The sequence below is a fragment of the Alternaria novae-zelandiae genome (assembly GCF_023758075.1).
Source record: "Alternaria novae-zelandiae strain BMP 2774 chromosome Unknown scaffold_20, whole genome shotgun sequence".
Lineage (NCBI taxonomy): Eukaryota > Fungi > Ascomycota > Dothideomycetes > Pleosporales > Pleosporaceae > Alternaria > Alternaria novae-zelandiae.
This window is the reverse complement of record NW_026056980.1, coordinates 296,718-310,828: the sequence shown is the minus strand read 5'-3', so window position 1 is coordinate 310,828 and position 14,111 is coordinate 296,718. Positions and strand designations below refer to the sequence as shown.

Genomic DNA, 14,111 nt, shown 5'->3' with positions numbered 1-14,111 from the left:
GTACCCATCAGAACGGTTCAAACCTTCTCTATCCCGGTGACTAGCTAGGTATATAGACTGTCATGTTCCTACAGTATCGAGAAATGATACACCACATTCCCAACATTCACATATGGCTTCTTTCGTATACAACAGCGCTTTCCAGTGCTGCGTGCCCAACCCACTGACCCCTCGAGGAGAAGGCGAAATACCCACCCCAGAAGAAGAAGCATTAGCTTGCAAGATCAACAGGGCTCTGGCGTCTGGACCCATATCCATCACCAAGAATGCCACCATCGCCGACTGGAGCCACTGGGGCCCCGATCGGAAACTAGTCATACTACGAGAAGGAACAAACCACTGGACAGCCTTCCCCGGAAACGAGAACACAGTCGGCAATGTCCCGATGTGCGCCGACCCCATGGGTCTCCAGTGGATCCAAGATGCCTATGCCGCTAAGCCGGCACCCACGAACACTGCGCCAGGTCTCATATACATGTTGTGCGGAGCAAATCAGCACACTACCACGAACCCGGCAGACAGAACGAGCCCGGCTATTCCAATCGGGCCGCACTATATGATCCTGTGGCCTTTTGAAGCGGAACGAGATGGGTTTCCGGATACGATTCGCGACCAGGGTGCCTGGGTCATGTTCGACAAAACGCCGTACGCTCATTTGCACGTTTGTGGTACACCCTGGGCGGGGAAGGAGTACGATAGGGAGAAGACGAAGGCGAACTGGGATTTACGTTACGAGGATAGGACTTGATAATGATTTTGTCCCGTTAAATTTTTGAAAAACGAGCGATAAGAGCTGGTCACCGAAGAAGCTAGCCATTTTTGATGAGATCGATGATGATGGAGAAGATGTATGCCGTGACGGAGTTGTTGTATTTTTTATAGCAAAGAATACCTGAAACAAAGATGGCGCAGTCTGAAAGCTCAGGCATTAGATCTAAACCACAGTCAAGGCAGCGCTACGTCCATCTCATGCCCAATCAACATACTATGCGCACTCATCCACAACTTTGCATTCCCTCAGCCCTTTAGCTTCAATCTTCCTCTTGTAGCTGATGACCACAGCCTTCTCAAACTTTAACTTCCCCAGGCCCACTTCGCACCAGAGCGAATGCTCTTGGTTTTCGAAATCGTCAAGTGCGTTATAAACTCCGTCGGTACGTTTTATAGTACGGTATAGATTCTCGGGATATAGGCCTTTCGTATCCTGGGCCTTGCAGTCATCCATGAATTTGCGGTACTTGTGGTGATGTTCAGACGCATAGCATGTAGGACAGAGAAAGTTTGGCTCGGCGTGCGTGCATATGTTGACGTCTCTGCAGTTCGGTGCGCATTTCGACGACTCTTTCAGGTGTAGGAAAGAGGCTTGAATAGTGTGGCCGCACATCAGGATATGGACTGGTAGGCCTTGACAAGGCTCGACGCGCTCTGCGATGAAGTTAGGAGCCATGATGTTGATGATGCTCGGCTAGGAAGTCTGTTTTCGGTACAGGAGGGGCTTTCTGGTCTGCAGATCGTAAACTTGCGCGCGCGACTTAAAACTATCCATTCAAGTGCACTGTGAATGTAGCGTAAAGGGTCTCTGATACGTATCGTCAGGTGGCATTGTTACTTTGTTGTACAAAGCGCTGAAGGTCTCATTGATCGAAGACAATCTTTCTCCATTCGCATGACAGGTGCCTTATCGTGAGTTGAACGCCATTGGGGCATCGTCTTCGGAGGTTTGTCAAAGAGCGAAGGATGACGCGAAACGAGCGTGATGGAGTGGCCGCTGCATGGACGCGATTCGACGGGAAAGCTCTTCGGGAAATGAGAGCCTTGGAGATCGTGCTTCTTTGCACGCGATAACTAGCAGCGCATAGTCTGTGATGGATATTGGCAGCCCCGCGACTTGCGATGATGAAATCAAAGGATGATGATGGTCGTGCACAGAATCTTGGTAGACGACGGCCAGCCCAGGGCTGTGATGCACGTGCAGCCTCCTTAGGCTAAGCCTATCTCGACTTAGTGGCGGATGGACTTAAGGCTGTCAGCTGGCTGCAGTGAGCCAAGACGTCACTTTCACAGAAGCAATATCGAACGCGCAACAGCAAGCACCACCTTCTATCGTGGCTGAGCATCGTACGGTAATTGCATTGGTCTTGTCATCCTGAACCTCCTGCTTCTACTGATGTACTAGTCACCTTGATTACTATCTCTGCTTGCCATCGACCTGGCGCCAACCAAGGAATTAACGACACTAGTATAGGAGTCCTGAGTCCTTTCTCATTATCAACCTTGGTGCGCGGACGTGCTGCCCGCCATATCTCGGCCATCGTCATGTCAGCTCTTTGCATGCCAAGCTCAGCGGCGAGAGAAGGGCGGAGGGAAACGCCCACTACGCCCTGGTCTCAACACAATATCCATGAGATAGGGTGACGCAAGACATGGCAGTGCAAATTACTGGAGCTCATGTTGATGAGATATAAGAACGGTGTGTTGCGACTGTGAAGAGCATCACACATAGCTTTCGCATCCACGCCAATCGACTCAGCATACATTCTACCATCTCAACGTTCAGAAGATGCCGCTGTCCGCCGTCACATCTGTAGCCTTCGTGGCCCTTCTTCAGATGCTTCCTGCTACGGCACAAAATATGTCATATGGAGCCAACAACTTCTACCGCAGCGACAACGTCACAATGTGGCCGATCACCTTCCCCAGTCTCTACCAGATGACTGTCGCTGGCAACCTCTTTCTACCCGACAACCTCGATCGCACCATCAATGCTTCTGCCATCGTTGTTGGCCACCCAATGGGGGCTGTGAAGGAACAGTCCGCCAACCTGTACGCTACGAAGATGGCTGAGCAGGGTTTCGTCACTATCTCAGTCGACGTTTCGTATTGGGGCGGCAGTGACGGCGAGCCGCGCAATGTCGTCCATCCTGACGTCTACGCCGAGACCTTCAGCGCTGCAGTTGATTACCTAGGCCTCCAGGACTACATCGACCGCGAGCGAATTGGTGCCATTGGCATCTGCGGCAGCGGCTCATTCGTTTTGAGTGCAGCAAAAATCGACCCGCGTATAAAGGCTATCGCAACAGCAAGCATGTACGATATGGGCGCAGTAACCCGCAACGGTCTACAGCGAGCTCAGAGCCTCGAACAGCGTAAGCAGGTCATCGCGACCGCGGCGGCGCAGCGCTGGGTTGAAGCCAGTGGTGGAGAGACGGAGTACACCGGCGGAACTCCTCAGGCAGTCACCAATGAGACCGATCCAGTGGGACGCGAGTTTTACGACTTCTATCGCACGTCTCGCGGAGAGTTCACACCTGCAGGATCAGCGCCAAACCTCACCACGTACCCGACGCTTTCCAGCCAGACCAAGTTCATGAACTTCTACCCCTTCAGCGACCTCGATAGCATCTCTCCCCGTCCAGTGATGTTCATTTCCGGCGACATAGCACATTCTCGCGAGTTCAGTCAGGACGCATACGACGCTGCTGCAGAACCGAAGGAGCTGATCTGGATTCCGGGCGCCGGGCATGTAGACCTGTACGATCGCGTCGACTTGATCCCGTTTAACAGGCTCACCGCGTTCTTCCAGCAGAACCTGGGCGAGTAGATCCAAGAGAAGCTCTTCGGTGCGTGGACAAAGCAGCTTATGATAATATCCGAAGGGCCTGTAATAGATAGAGTAGCATCACAGCAATACAACGACTCACCCAGAGGCACTCAACTGATTTCAGATCTTCCGTTCGTTCTTTGCGGCAAGCTTGCCCTGATGTGTACCTCGATCGAATCTAGCTTGTTGAAAGAAAGCCTCGGTCTAGCAAACCCGTTTCCATGTGATTATAGTTGTGAAAGAGACGAAACTGGACTATGCGACACATTATCCTTCGACTTCGGTGACCGATCGGTCCGTAAAGTCGCATATAAGAGGTATCGTAATAAAGAGCCAGCACCACGGTACCGCGATGACGCGTTCGACTCTGTCGCGAAACACCTCGTATTTCGTACATCAATGTACAACTCTAATACCTAGCGCGAAACAAGACCACATTGTAGTCTGGCATGAGTGCGCATCTCCCGAGCTCTACTTCGTCGAAAGTTTGTTGAGATAACGCGCTGTCAGGCACATCGTTGGGGATTCGGGCCATTCGGCTAGTCATAACTTCTCTCCAGCGCGGGGCTTACTGATGAAACCGCATTAGCCCGCTCATCCCTTCCTTCTTCCGTTAATCCAAAGGGTCAACAGATGGTAAGCGGAAGGGCGGTAAGCGATTTAAGCATTTGCTTGGTGGCGCTTAAGATGGTGCCAATGTCTTTGCATATTGCTTCGTCTGCAGCCTTGCTTGCTGCTTCTCTGTTTGCGTTGCGACATTGTCTTTTCTGAGAAAACGGGCAGGCGGACGGCAAGATGGCGCTTCGGAACGATGTTGAGGCGTGCGAGAAAGACTTGCAGAGAGTTTCGGTATGAATTCATTCGGCGATGTTCATGATTTGCTTTCTAATACTGTCAACAGGACTCCAAAAACTCTCAGGACTCCCAACACAGCGATGCACCAGAGAATTACGACACCGCAGCAGTTCGCGCCCTAGTTTGGAAACAAGACCTTCGCATCATCCCCCTCACAGCAGGAATCTACCTCCTCTGCTTCCTCGACAGATCCAACATCGGCAATGCCAAAACCCTCAATGCCAACGCCGGAGAATCCCTCCTGCAAGAAGCCAACATGACAAACTACCAATACACCATTGCGCTCATGGTCTTCCTTGTCGCGTACGCCGTGTTCGAAGTACCCAGCAACTACTTCTTGAAGAAATTGAAACCCAGTCGCTGGATTGCTTTTCTCATGTTTGGCTGGGGCGCGTGCACGATTGGGCTGGGTGGCGCGAACAACTATGCGACTGTTACCGCTGTGCGGTTCTTGTTGGGTATGTTTGAAGCGGGATTGTTTCCGGGGTTGGTGTACTATTTGACGTTTTGGTATCGTGCGCAAGAGAGGAGTATGCGTGTTGCTATTATCTTGGCGAGTGCGACGCTCGCGGGTGCTTTTGGAGGCGCGATTGCGTATGGCGTTGGGCATATGAAGCAGGTCCAGGGTCTTTCCGCATGGAGGTGAGTCTTGATGCATAGTACGCATGTGAGGGCGATACTGACTTCTACAAAGGTGGCTATTCATCCTCGAAGGCATTCCTTCCTGCGTCTCATCAGTAGCCGTGTGGCTCTTCCTACCCGACTATCCCGAGGAAGCTTCTTGGTTATCGACATCCGATCGCGCACTAGCAGTCGCACGTCTCGAGAAAGAAGGATCAAAAGGTGATGCGCCGTCGTTGAACTGGGAAACCGCCAAGGCAACGCTACTTGACGGCCGACTTTGGGTGCACTACATCATCTACTTCGGCATCTCAGCGCCATTCAGCTCGCTTTCTCTCTTCACTCCGACGATTACTGCAGGGTTGGGCTACGAGAACCTCCAGGCGCAGCTAATGACAGTACCACCTTACGCCGTGGCATACGTTGTTTCGATAGTCACAGCTTGGTCATCGGACTACTTCAATGCCCGCGCGTTGCACTCAGCTGTCCTGGCTACTATCGGAGCAATCGGCTTCCTGGCATCGGCCGTCCTTCCGGCTGAGTCTTTCCATGCGCGCTACGGATGTCTGATTGTTGCAGCCAGTGGAGCCTTCTCCTGCATTCCTCCCCTGCTAGGCTGGTTGAGCAACAACATGCACAGCACCGCTGCTGCAGGGTTGGCCATTGCATTGAACGTCTCTTGGGGAGCTCCAGGTCAGATTGTCGGTGTTTGGATCTACAAGGCGAACGAGAAGGAGCGAGGCTATCCTACGGGCCATTGGACTAACTTTGGAATGTTGGTCATGGTTGCTGTCGGCTGTGTTGGGTTGAGGTTTTACTACCAGTGGCGAAACAAGAGATTGCAGCGCTTGGGACCGGATGCGACGGGAATGGACAGAGAGTTCAGTTATTGAAGATAGCATATTATTCGGTAGAGCATGAAAGCCTACTGAGTCGCGGCATAAATGACCAAGATGTCTGACAACCAACTTGACTAAGATCTATGCATGGGACTCAACGCGCTCAACACCATTCTGCTTCTCATACTGCATCGCAGTCTCCGTCAAAGCAGGCTTCAGTGAATCCGCTGCTTCGCGCGTGAACTTGCGTGCAGAAACCTTGTGCTCAAACATGAGATCGAGCTCAGAGTAGGTGAAGCCCTTCGCCTCGGGAAGACGGAAGTATCCCCAAAGGATGAACAGTAGCGCAATGCCAGCCCAGAAGAAGCCACCCTTGGCGCCCCAGTTCCAGTCGTTCTTGCCAACCATCTTTGGCATGATCGTGTTTGTAACGAAGACGATGGAGTTGTAGGAAGCGCGAGAGAGGGCGACAGTCTTAACACGGAGACGCGATGAGGGGATCTCGGCGGCGAGGGAGTAGCAGATTGGTCCGAGAGAGAGCTGGATGGGTTAGCTTTGGTTTGATGGCTTGATGAGTAGAGTGACTTACCTGGAAGCAGAAGATCATCAGGATGATCAAAACACCTCCAGCAAGACTGGCGCTCTTGTTGGTCGGTGGTGCAAGGCCGATGAAACCGACGATCATAAGAATGATGAAGATGGCAGTCAATCCAACGAGGTAGATAGGTCGTCGACCAAAGCGTGTCATGATCCACCAGGCGATGAAGCATCCAACGAGACCCAAGCAGTCCTGGCCGATAGTAAGATGGAAAGAATTGTCTTGGCTAAGTCCAACTCCCTGCATGAATTGTGTTCTGGCAAAGTCAGTATGGTTGCTACGTCAGCCAGTCGTGCAGAGACTTACCCGAAACCCATGAAGGGAACACCGCAAAGAGCTTGAGTGATGAAAGCCATGGCTGAGACCTCGGTGCGGTGTAGATCGCTTCCTTGGAACAAATGCCAGTAGTTGGTTCCAGAGCCGACTTGCTTCTCGTACTGATCGGTGACAACCATCATCTCCACGTGCGCGTCTAGGTCGAACTCGATGCCTTCCGTGGGTGTCGTGATTGCGCGAATAGCTTGTTTGGCCTCGTCGATGCGACCTTGTCGGACCAACCACCATGGCGATTCTGGTGCGAGGAAAGTAGCCGCGATGATAGGGATAGGCCAGATCCACTGAAGAGCGAAAGGAATGCGGTAGCCCCATTGAGTTGTGTTCTGCATCAGGCCAGTGAGGATGCCGGTGGACAAAAGACCGCCGATGACCCAGCACATGTTGATCCATGAGGTCATGTATCCTCTAAGATGCATAGGGCAGAGATCCGCAGCATACGAGATTGCAAGTGTCTGGAAGACACCCCATGGAAGACCCTGGATGATACCTCCGACGAGGAACATCTCCAATCCTGTGGAGAAGAACGGGATGAAGATGGCAGCAGTCATGAACAGCATGCTGGCAATCATGGTCTTCTTGTATCCGATCCATTCAGTGATGTAGCCGTTGATGATGAGACCGAGAATGCATCCGACCTATACCTTTGTCAGTTGAGCTCTTTCAGTCGACATCCTCATCGAGAATCTGCGTACCTGTGTTCCATTGAGGATGATGGTCTGCCACCTCGCAGACACAAGCTTGTTGCCATCCGCATCGACTTCATCACCGAACCTGTTACGGAAGGGCTGGAAGGCGAAGAATTTGTTCATGAGACTGGTATCGTATCCCTCCATCACAACGCAAAGCGAAATGACGAAAGAAAAGACGATTGCCTTCCACCAGAACCTCAAGGACTGTCGGACGGACATGTTGTGCTCATTGTTGATAGCTGCGTTGGTGTCGTCTCCGGTGTTGTGGCCTTGTGTCGAGGTGACCCTTTCGGCGGCCACATGGCCAGTAGTCTTCTCTACTGAAGCCATATCGAATTGAGTCCAGAGTATGCCCGGTATCAAAGATGGGTCTTCGGTGTTGATGGGTTGAGAAGATGCAGGTCAACCACAGGTATGGATCTGCGGTCTATATAGTCCCCAGCGCTGTGGTATGCATGCCTGACAGACGAACCCATTACAGGAGTCAAATGGCTAGCCCGAGAGCTTGGGAAGCTAAGCCCCGGTAATGACCGAAATGGGGCAAGACCGCGGTGAGTTGCGGGGAAAGACATTCAGGACAAGAGTGCCCATGGGGAGACGAGGCGTCAAGTGCGCAAATGAAGCCAATCAGAACCCCGACGAGGTTTGCCCGGCCACCAGATCGCGAGAGAATTTCAAGAAAGTTTTCCTCGAGGTTTCCGCCGCTATCGTCACTTGGCGGTCCCGTCCCGACTCTAGTGTTGCAAAGAAAGCCAGGGCCCAGAAGAAGGACTCGCAGCAACCCTGGAAGGAGTCCTTTTCTTCTCATTATGCGCTATAACATAACATGTGAGCTCTCATAAGGCGATTGAAGCAACGTAATGCTCTGAGTAGGACAAACTTCTCGATCAAATCTACTATAGTGTTGTTGTTGTTTTGTGAGAACTGCCCGCTGTCAGCCCGAGCGTGTTTCCAACTTCCGATGCCACGCTAGCCGAGGCAATGTCCACCGTGTCTGCACGAGCCAAGCAGACCCGCTTTCTGACCCCGACCTGAGCTTTCCACATGAGTTTTCCACGTTCCATTCACGTTCCATCCACTTCATCCCCAGGTTCTTGCGCAAGTCCGACAAGCTATGCGCAAACCATCCGCCTGCCAAGCGTGCCGGTAAGCATCTTGCACGTTGTCAGTGGAGGCGAGCGACCGCTAATTCGGTTGGAAGTACCCGACGCCGGAAATGCATCTACCCAACAGGCGGGCTCGCAACGGCATGCGAGTATTGCTTGTCACATGGCCTGCAGTGTCTCCAAGGCCCGCCAGAAGGAGGCTACTATGCCAAACGCCGGGCTAGACTTCAAGAACTGAGTCGGGTACATCGCGCTCTCCCAGACCAAGCGGAAGCACTGCCAAATCAAGGTCATGACGATCTGCCACCGACTGCTTTGAGGCAGGCGCTGGTGGAGCTATACTTCGACTACATTCACGACCAGTTTCATTCCATGTATCACAAGGCGTCGTTCATGGACGATGTCGCAAACAACCGAGTACCGTCTATCGTACTTTTCGCGATATGTGCGCTGGCTGCCAGGTTCTCTACCGACAGCTTCTTCGACGAAACTGATCCGAGAGAAAGAGGCGAGGTCTACCGCAAGGCAAGCGAGAGGTTGTTCAACATGCGCGACCTCACACCTACCACAATTCAAGCATGCGTTTTGCTGGGAGCATACGCTGCCGCGGGTGGTGAGACTGATGTCGAAAACATGTACTACAGCATGGGTGGACGACTTTGTCTGGCCCTCGATCTACCGAATCGACCCGTCACAAGTCTGGTAGAGCGCGAAGTCAACATCAGAACTTGGTGGACACTGTGCATGGTAGACGTTTGGTCATCTACTGCGGTGAGACTACCGCGAATCATGCCGTTTGACACTGCTGTGCCTCTTCCAATTGATGAGATACCGTTCTCTATGATGAATGATGGGGCTATCAGCGACCAAACGCATGGCATCACTTCACCTCTTCTCGCGGAGATGATCAAGCTCAATCGGATTCTGGCGAGGATCATCGACTTCAATCGACTGTGTGTTTCAGAACACCTTGAAGGGCTACCGCTTGAGAAAGGGATACGCGAACTATCCCGCGATCTCGACATCTGGTTGGAGGAAGTCCCCCACCATATGCGTGACACGCCAGCAAACCTGACAGCCTTCGCATCGCGTGGTCTTGGGCGTATGTTTGTAGCTGTGTATCTCGGCTACTACCACTACGGACTGCTCCTGAACTATCAGTTCTTGTCATCTTCAATCGAAGCATCGCCCGACTCCGGACGATATGCTGATGCCTGCAAGCAACATGCCGCCCGACTTTGCGCCCTCGTCTACCGCTCACAGTCCACGCCTGGGAGCGAAGTCTTGTATCCTGCAGTTTCGCATATCCTTGTCGTTGCTTCCACCGTTCAAATCCATACCTTGCTCTTTTCCGGTGACGAAAGCCAGATACGCATCTCAAAGACCAGATTGGAACGCAACTTCGAGATACTCCTGCGGCTGAAGACCTATTGGCCGAGTGTAGACGGTGCAATGAGTCGTCTTCGGGCGTTCCACCAGACCTGTCTCCGAAGCAAAGAGACCAGCTTTGTGCTTGATCGGTGGCTGTTGCGCTTCCTGGTCCAATTTGCCCCTCATATGGAGCTCGAGCCAAGGGATAACGACCCCGAGTACGAAGCGTTGCTCGCATTGAGCAGGCAATCCCCATTGTCGTGCTACTCAGGCCTGTCCATGTGATCATGCGCGACCGAGATTCTAAGCAGCACGCTGGGAATCCTGGAGAACGAGGACGGCGACGAAGTGGTTCATTACGGCTCAAGCTGGTGGAGCCGAAATTAGCGTCGCGAAACTTACGAGCTTTCCTGGAGTGTGGAGCCCCAAGAGAGCCAGGGCTTGGCGACAGGGTCCGTCGCTCACGTTTGCGGTCCACTCGAAGTAGTACACACGTGTAAAGCTGTTTAAGAGTCTGAATTGTGCTTCTTTGCTCGAAGCAAGAATCATCTTCGGACTCCAGTCATGGCTTTATCTCGCAGCACCATTCTCGTGGTCACGACGCTGCTGGGCAGCGCGACAGCGATCAACAATGGCCTCGCTACTACCCCACCAATGGGCTGGGTGAGACATTCGTATCCTACTCTTTAGTTGTCATTAACAGAATCAGAACAACTGGAACGCTTTTGGATGCGATGTCTCCGAAGACTTACTTCTTACAACGTCCGCACAGATTGTGAGCTTAGGCTTGCGAGACTTGGGTTACAACTATGTCGTACTGGACGACTGTTGGCAGAACCCAAAGGGTCGAGACAAGAAGGGAAAGCTTCAACCAGCTCTCGACAAGTTTCCCAACGGATTGAAGTCCATCTCAGATCATCTCCACAGCCAAGACTTCAAGTTTGGCATGTACAGCAGCGCTGGTGAAATGACTTGTGCGAGATTTGGTAAGATAAATCAAATGAACATGCCTCTTGCATCAAACTGACTCAAAGTAGAGGGCTCGCTAGATCACGAGGTCGACGATGCAGAAAGCTTTGCAAGCTGGGGTATCGATATGTTGAAGTACGACAGCTGCTACCACATGGGTCGTGTCGGCACACCTTCGGTCTCATTCAACCGCTTCAAAGTCATGTCAGATGCTTTGAAATCAACAGGAAGGAACATTCTCCTCAATCTGTGCAACTGGGGAGAGGATCTTGTTCACACAGTAAGCATCACCTGATACCACACCCAAGGATGTTCAAACACTTATCATGAATAGTGGGGAATGAGTATCTCAAACAGCTGGCGCATCACCGGCGACATCTACGACTCTTTCTCTCGTCCTGATGATTTATGCGGATGCAACACCGTATCACCGGGCGACGTCAACTGCGTAGCACCCGGCACACATTGCTCCGTTCTTTTCATTCTCAACAAAGTCGCGCCCTTTGCCGATCGCAGTATTCCTGGTGGATGGAGCGATCTGGACATGCTCGAGGTCGGCCAAGGCGGTATGACTGACGAAGAGTACAAAGCACATTTCGCTCTCTGGGCCGCCATCAAGTCTCCGTTATTCCTCGGAAACGACCTGCGCAACATGCCAGCTTCCGCTCTCACCATCATCAATAATCCAGCCATTATTGCGCTGAGCCAGGATCCCCATGGACGTAGCGTAACGCGTGTTCGAAGGGATACGGAAGGTGTAGCGAAAGACGAGTGGGGTATGGGTGAGACGCACGTGTGGGCAGGTCATCTCCAGAACGGCGATGAAGTCGTGATCTTCCTCAACGCTGGTGGCGAAGACATGGAGATGAGCGTCTCCCTCGCTGAAATCTTCATCCCATACGGACCCGGTGGATCAGCCCCACACGTAAAGTACGACTGGGCTATCCACGACCTCTGGGCCCATCGCATGCCCGAAGCGACGGCGGAAGAGCTCCTCGCAGCGGCCTCGCACACGGAAAGAGAATCGATCCTGTCAAAAGCCAATTGGTACAACGCCACCGAGACCCCTTACGCCAAGGGTCTGGTTCAGGAGGACCCACGACTGTTTGGCGAGAAGATCGGCGTTGTTGAGGCTGGTGGTAGGCTCAAGGCAGACGTCAAGAGTCACGCTGCTCGCGTCTTCCGACTGAGACGAATCGCCCCAGAGGACGATCAGTTCGAGGCGAAGAGTATTGCGAGAGAAGACGGTAACGAGAGGGATGAATTGTGATGATGAGTCGATTAGTAAGGTGGATTCGGTGGGACAAGAGATAGCCAACCTTGATGGAAAACAGAAACGGACTTAGGTGCCTAGAGTTGCGATACTTCTCATTCGCGATAAATCGTGTGAATTGTGGAAGGTGCGGTTGGGTCGTTATCTCCAGGTCCTCACAGTACCATGGAATAGAGTGGGTAGGACCAGAGTGTGGACTTCTGGATTTTTCGGATATATGAGATCTCGCTCTTCCTCCCTCTTACACATTTTAACCGTTACACAGGCTATCTCTGTGTTCTTTATCACACAAGTCAATCAAATCTACACCAGACGCAGCCATGACCAAAAACGCAAAGGTCATATCCCCGGCTCAAGCCACATCCACAACCCAGACGACATCCTGGGAATGGTCAGCTCCATACTTCGTTAAGCGAGCGCAGGAAGTTCAGGCCAGATTAGATCTCCAACGGCAGACTATGGAGAACCTCCAGAACCAGCATAAGGATCTTCGGAATCAGAATAGGGATCTCCAGGACCAGAATAAAAACCAGAAGAAGGATCACGAACGCGAGTTGAACACATGTATCGGAACGTTTATTGTCGTTTTGCTCACCTTCGCCGCCTTCATGATATGTGGCTTTCTACCATCTTCTTCGCCCGAACATTGTTCATTTGCGCTAGAAGCGAAAGCTGTCCAGATGACGCCCACGCCTACTACGGTCACGGTCACGCTACCGGTAGCCACGCCTACTACAGTCACAGTCACGCTGCCGGTGGCAACCAACGCCGTGCCGACAATCAAGGCCGCACCAGCCTTCAGCCTGACCCCTACAGCTGATCAAGTAAGCTTCGGTCTTCGATCATACATCTATTATAAGCTCTTAACATGCTAACGCCTCAATAGGTATGGACTGGTCTGACACACGGACAAATATTGTCCATCATCCTCGAAAACAATAAGATCCAAGCTCGATACAACGAAAACTACAGGGCCTGGAGCAAGGAAGAAGACCGGAGGTTCTGGTCCTCATATAGTTCGAAATATTCGTTAACACCAACTCCAACACCTGCTCGATTCAGCGAAAACTATAGGGCCTGGAACAAAAAGGAAAGTGATGGGTGGTGGGAACAGTGGAATGCCCAGGAGGCCCAGGAGGCCCAGAGAAAATCAAAGGATCAAAAGTTCTGGTCTTCGTGGAGTTCGCAATATGCGACAACACCAACTCCGACGCCTGCTCGTTAGGCTACCGCGCAGGTGCTCTTTGAAGGCCAGTGCAAGCATACCAGATTGCTTTTCTACAATCGCTTGGTGGTCATATCTCTGAGCCAATTTTGAAACCTCGTCATGATTGGGTTTCGTGTCGTATGCGACGTCTTTGAACAACTAGCCAGGCGCCTACAAAGAAGGCAGCGCTTCGCGAATTGTATTTCATACTCTAGATATCAGTATACGTTATCTTTCTCTCTCTCGACTTGCGAAACTGCAGCTCTGCGAATCCTCCGCGGGTAGGCCCTACTACATCTTCCAGCTCATTTCTCCAGCATAGTATGCTCCAGAGTCTCTCCTAAGCTTGTCCAGCTTGCAAGTCACCTCAACTCGTATTCTACACGAGGCTAGGTTCTATCGGCGACACCGAACTGACAATATTATGACTTCTTCCGGAAGAGCCGATTCACTAAAGTATCTGATGTTATATCGCGCTCCGGAGGATACTATATATTGTCCGCCTTGTGTACCCTCCCTCCTCTTCTCTTCTCTCCTCTCAGTGTCGTGATATCTACATCCACCGACAATTAATCGATCATCTTTTACTTCTTACCATATACGTCTACCATATATCAACATACGCATCTATATCCATCATCTCAAT

At 51.9% G+C, this 14,111-nt stretch overlaps 7 protein-coding genes across 7 annotated transcripts; 6 read left to right on the top strand and 1 right to left on the bottom strand.

The window, feature by feature from the left end:
- Positions 1-112: 112 nt before the first annotated feature.
- On the top strand, positions 113-748 carry J4E88_008635 (uncharacterized protein; the record flags this gene model as incomplete). Its single annotated transcript, XM_049402245.1, has 1 exon — positions 113-748. The coding sequence occupies one exon, from the start codon at positions 113-115 to the stop codon at positions 746-748; it is 636 nt and encodes a 211-aa protein (XP_049251916.1).
- Positions 749-2,560: 1,812 nt separating this feature from the next.
- Positions 2,561-3,601, top strand: J4E88_008634 (uncharacterized protein; the record flags this gene model as incomplete). The annotated part of the gene is made up of 1 exon (XM_049402244.1): positions 2,561-3,601. The coding sequence occupies one exon, from the start codon at positions 2,561-2,563 to the stop codon at positions 3,599-3,601; it is 1,041 nt and encodes a 346-aa protein (XP_049251915.1).
- A 795-nt stretch (positions 3,602-4,396) lies between these two features.
- On the top strand, positions 4,397-5,970 carry J4E88_008633 (uncharacterized protein; the record flags this gene model as incomplete). The annotated part of the gene is made up of 3 exons (XM_049402243.1): positions 4,397-4,450; positions 4,503-5,098; positions 5,151-5,970. The coding sequence occupies 3 exons, from the start codon at positions 4,397-4,399 to the stop codon at positions 5,968-5,970; spliced, it is 1,470 nt and encodes a 489-aa protein (XP_049251914.1).
- Positions 5,971-6,057: 87 nt separating this feature from the next.
- J4E88_008632 (uncharacterized protein) lies at positions 6,058-7,869 on the bottom strand (the record flags this gene model as incomplete). The annotated part of the gene is made up of 4 exons (XM_049402242.1): positions 6,058-6,456; positions 6,506-6,770; positions 6,821-7,485; positions 7,543-7,869. 4 exons carry the CDS (start codon positions 7,867-7,869, stop codon positions 6,058-6,060), a joined length of 1,656 nt encoding a protein of 551 aa, XP_049251913.1.
- A 784-nt stretch (positions 7,870-8,653) lies between these two features.
- Positions 8,654-10,301, top strand: J4E88_008631 (uncharacterized protein; the record flags this gene model as incomplete). Its single annotated transcript, XM_049402241.1, has 2 exons — positions 8,654-8,685; positions 8,741-10,301. 2 exons carry the CDS (start codon positions 8,654-8,656, stop codon positions 10,299-10,301), a joined length of 1,593 nt encoding a protein of 530 aa, XP_049251912.1.
- Positions 10,302-10,580: 279 nt separating this feature from the next.
- Positions 10,581-12,255, top strand: J4E88_008630 (uncharacterized protein; the record flags this gene model as incomplete). The annotated part of the gene is made up of 4 exons (XM_049402240.1): positions 10,581-10,679; positions 10,726-11,002; positions 11,054-11,265; positions 11,320-12,255. 4 exons carry the CDS (start codon positions 10,581-10,583, stop codon positions 12,253-12,255), a joined length of 1,524 nt encoding a protein of 507 aa, XP_049251911.1.
- A 323-nt stretch (positions 12,256-12,578) lies between these two features.
- J4E88_008629 (uncharacterized protein) lies at positions 12,579-13,483 on the top strand (the record flags this gene model as incomplete). Its single annotated transcript, XM_049402239.1, has 2 exons — positions 12,579-12,842; positions 13,145-13,483. 2 exons carry the CDS (start codon positions 12,579-12,581, stop codon positions 13,481-13,483), a joined length of 603 nt encoding a protein of 200 aa, XP_049251910.1.
- Between the last annotated feature and the right edge of the window lie 628 nt (positions 13,484-14,111).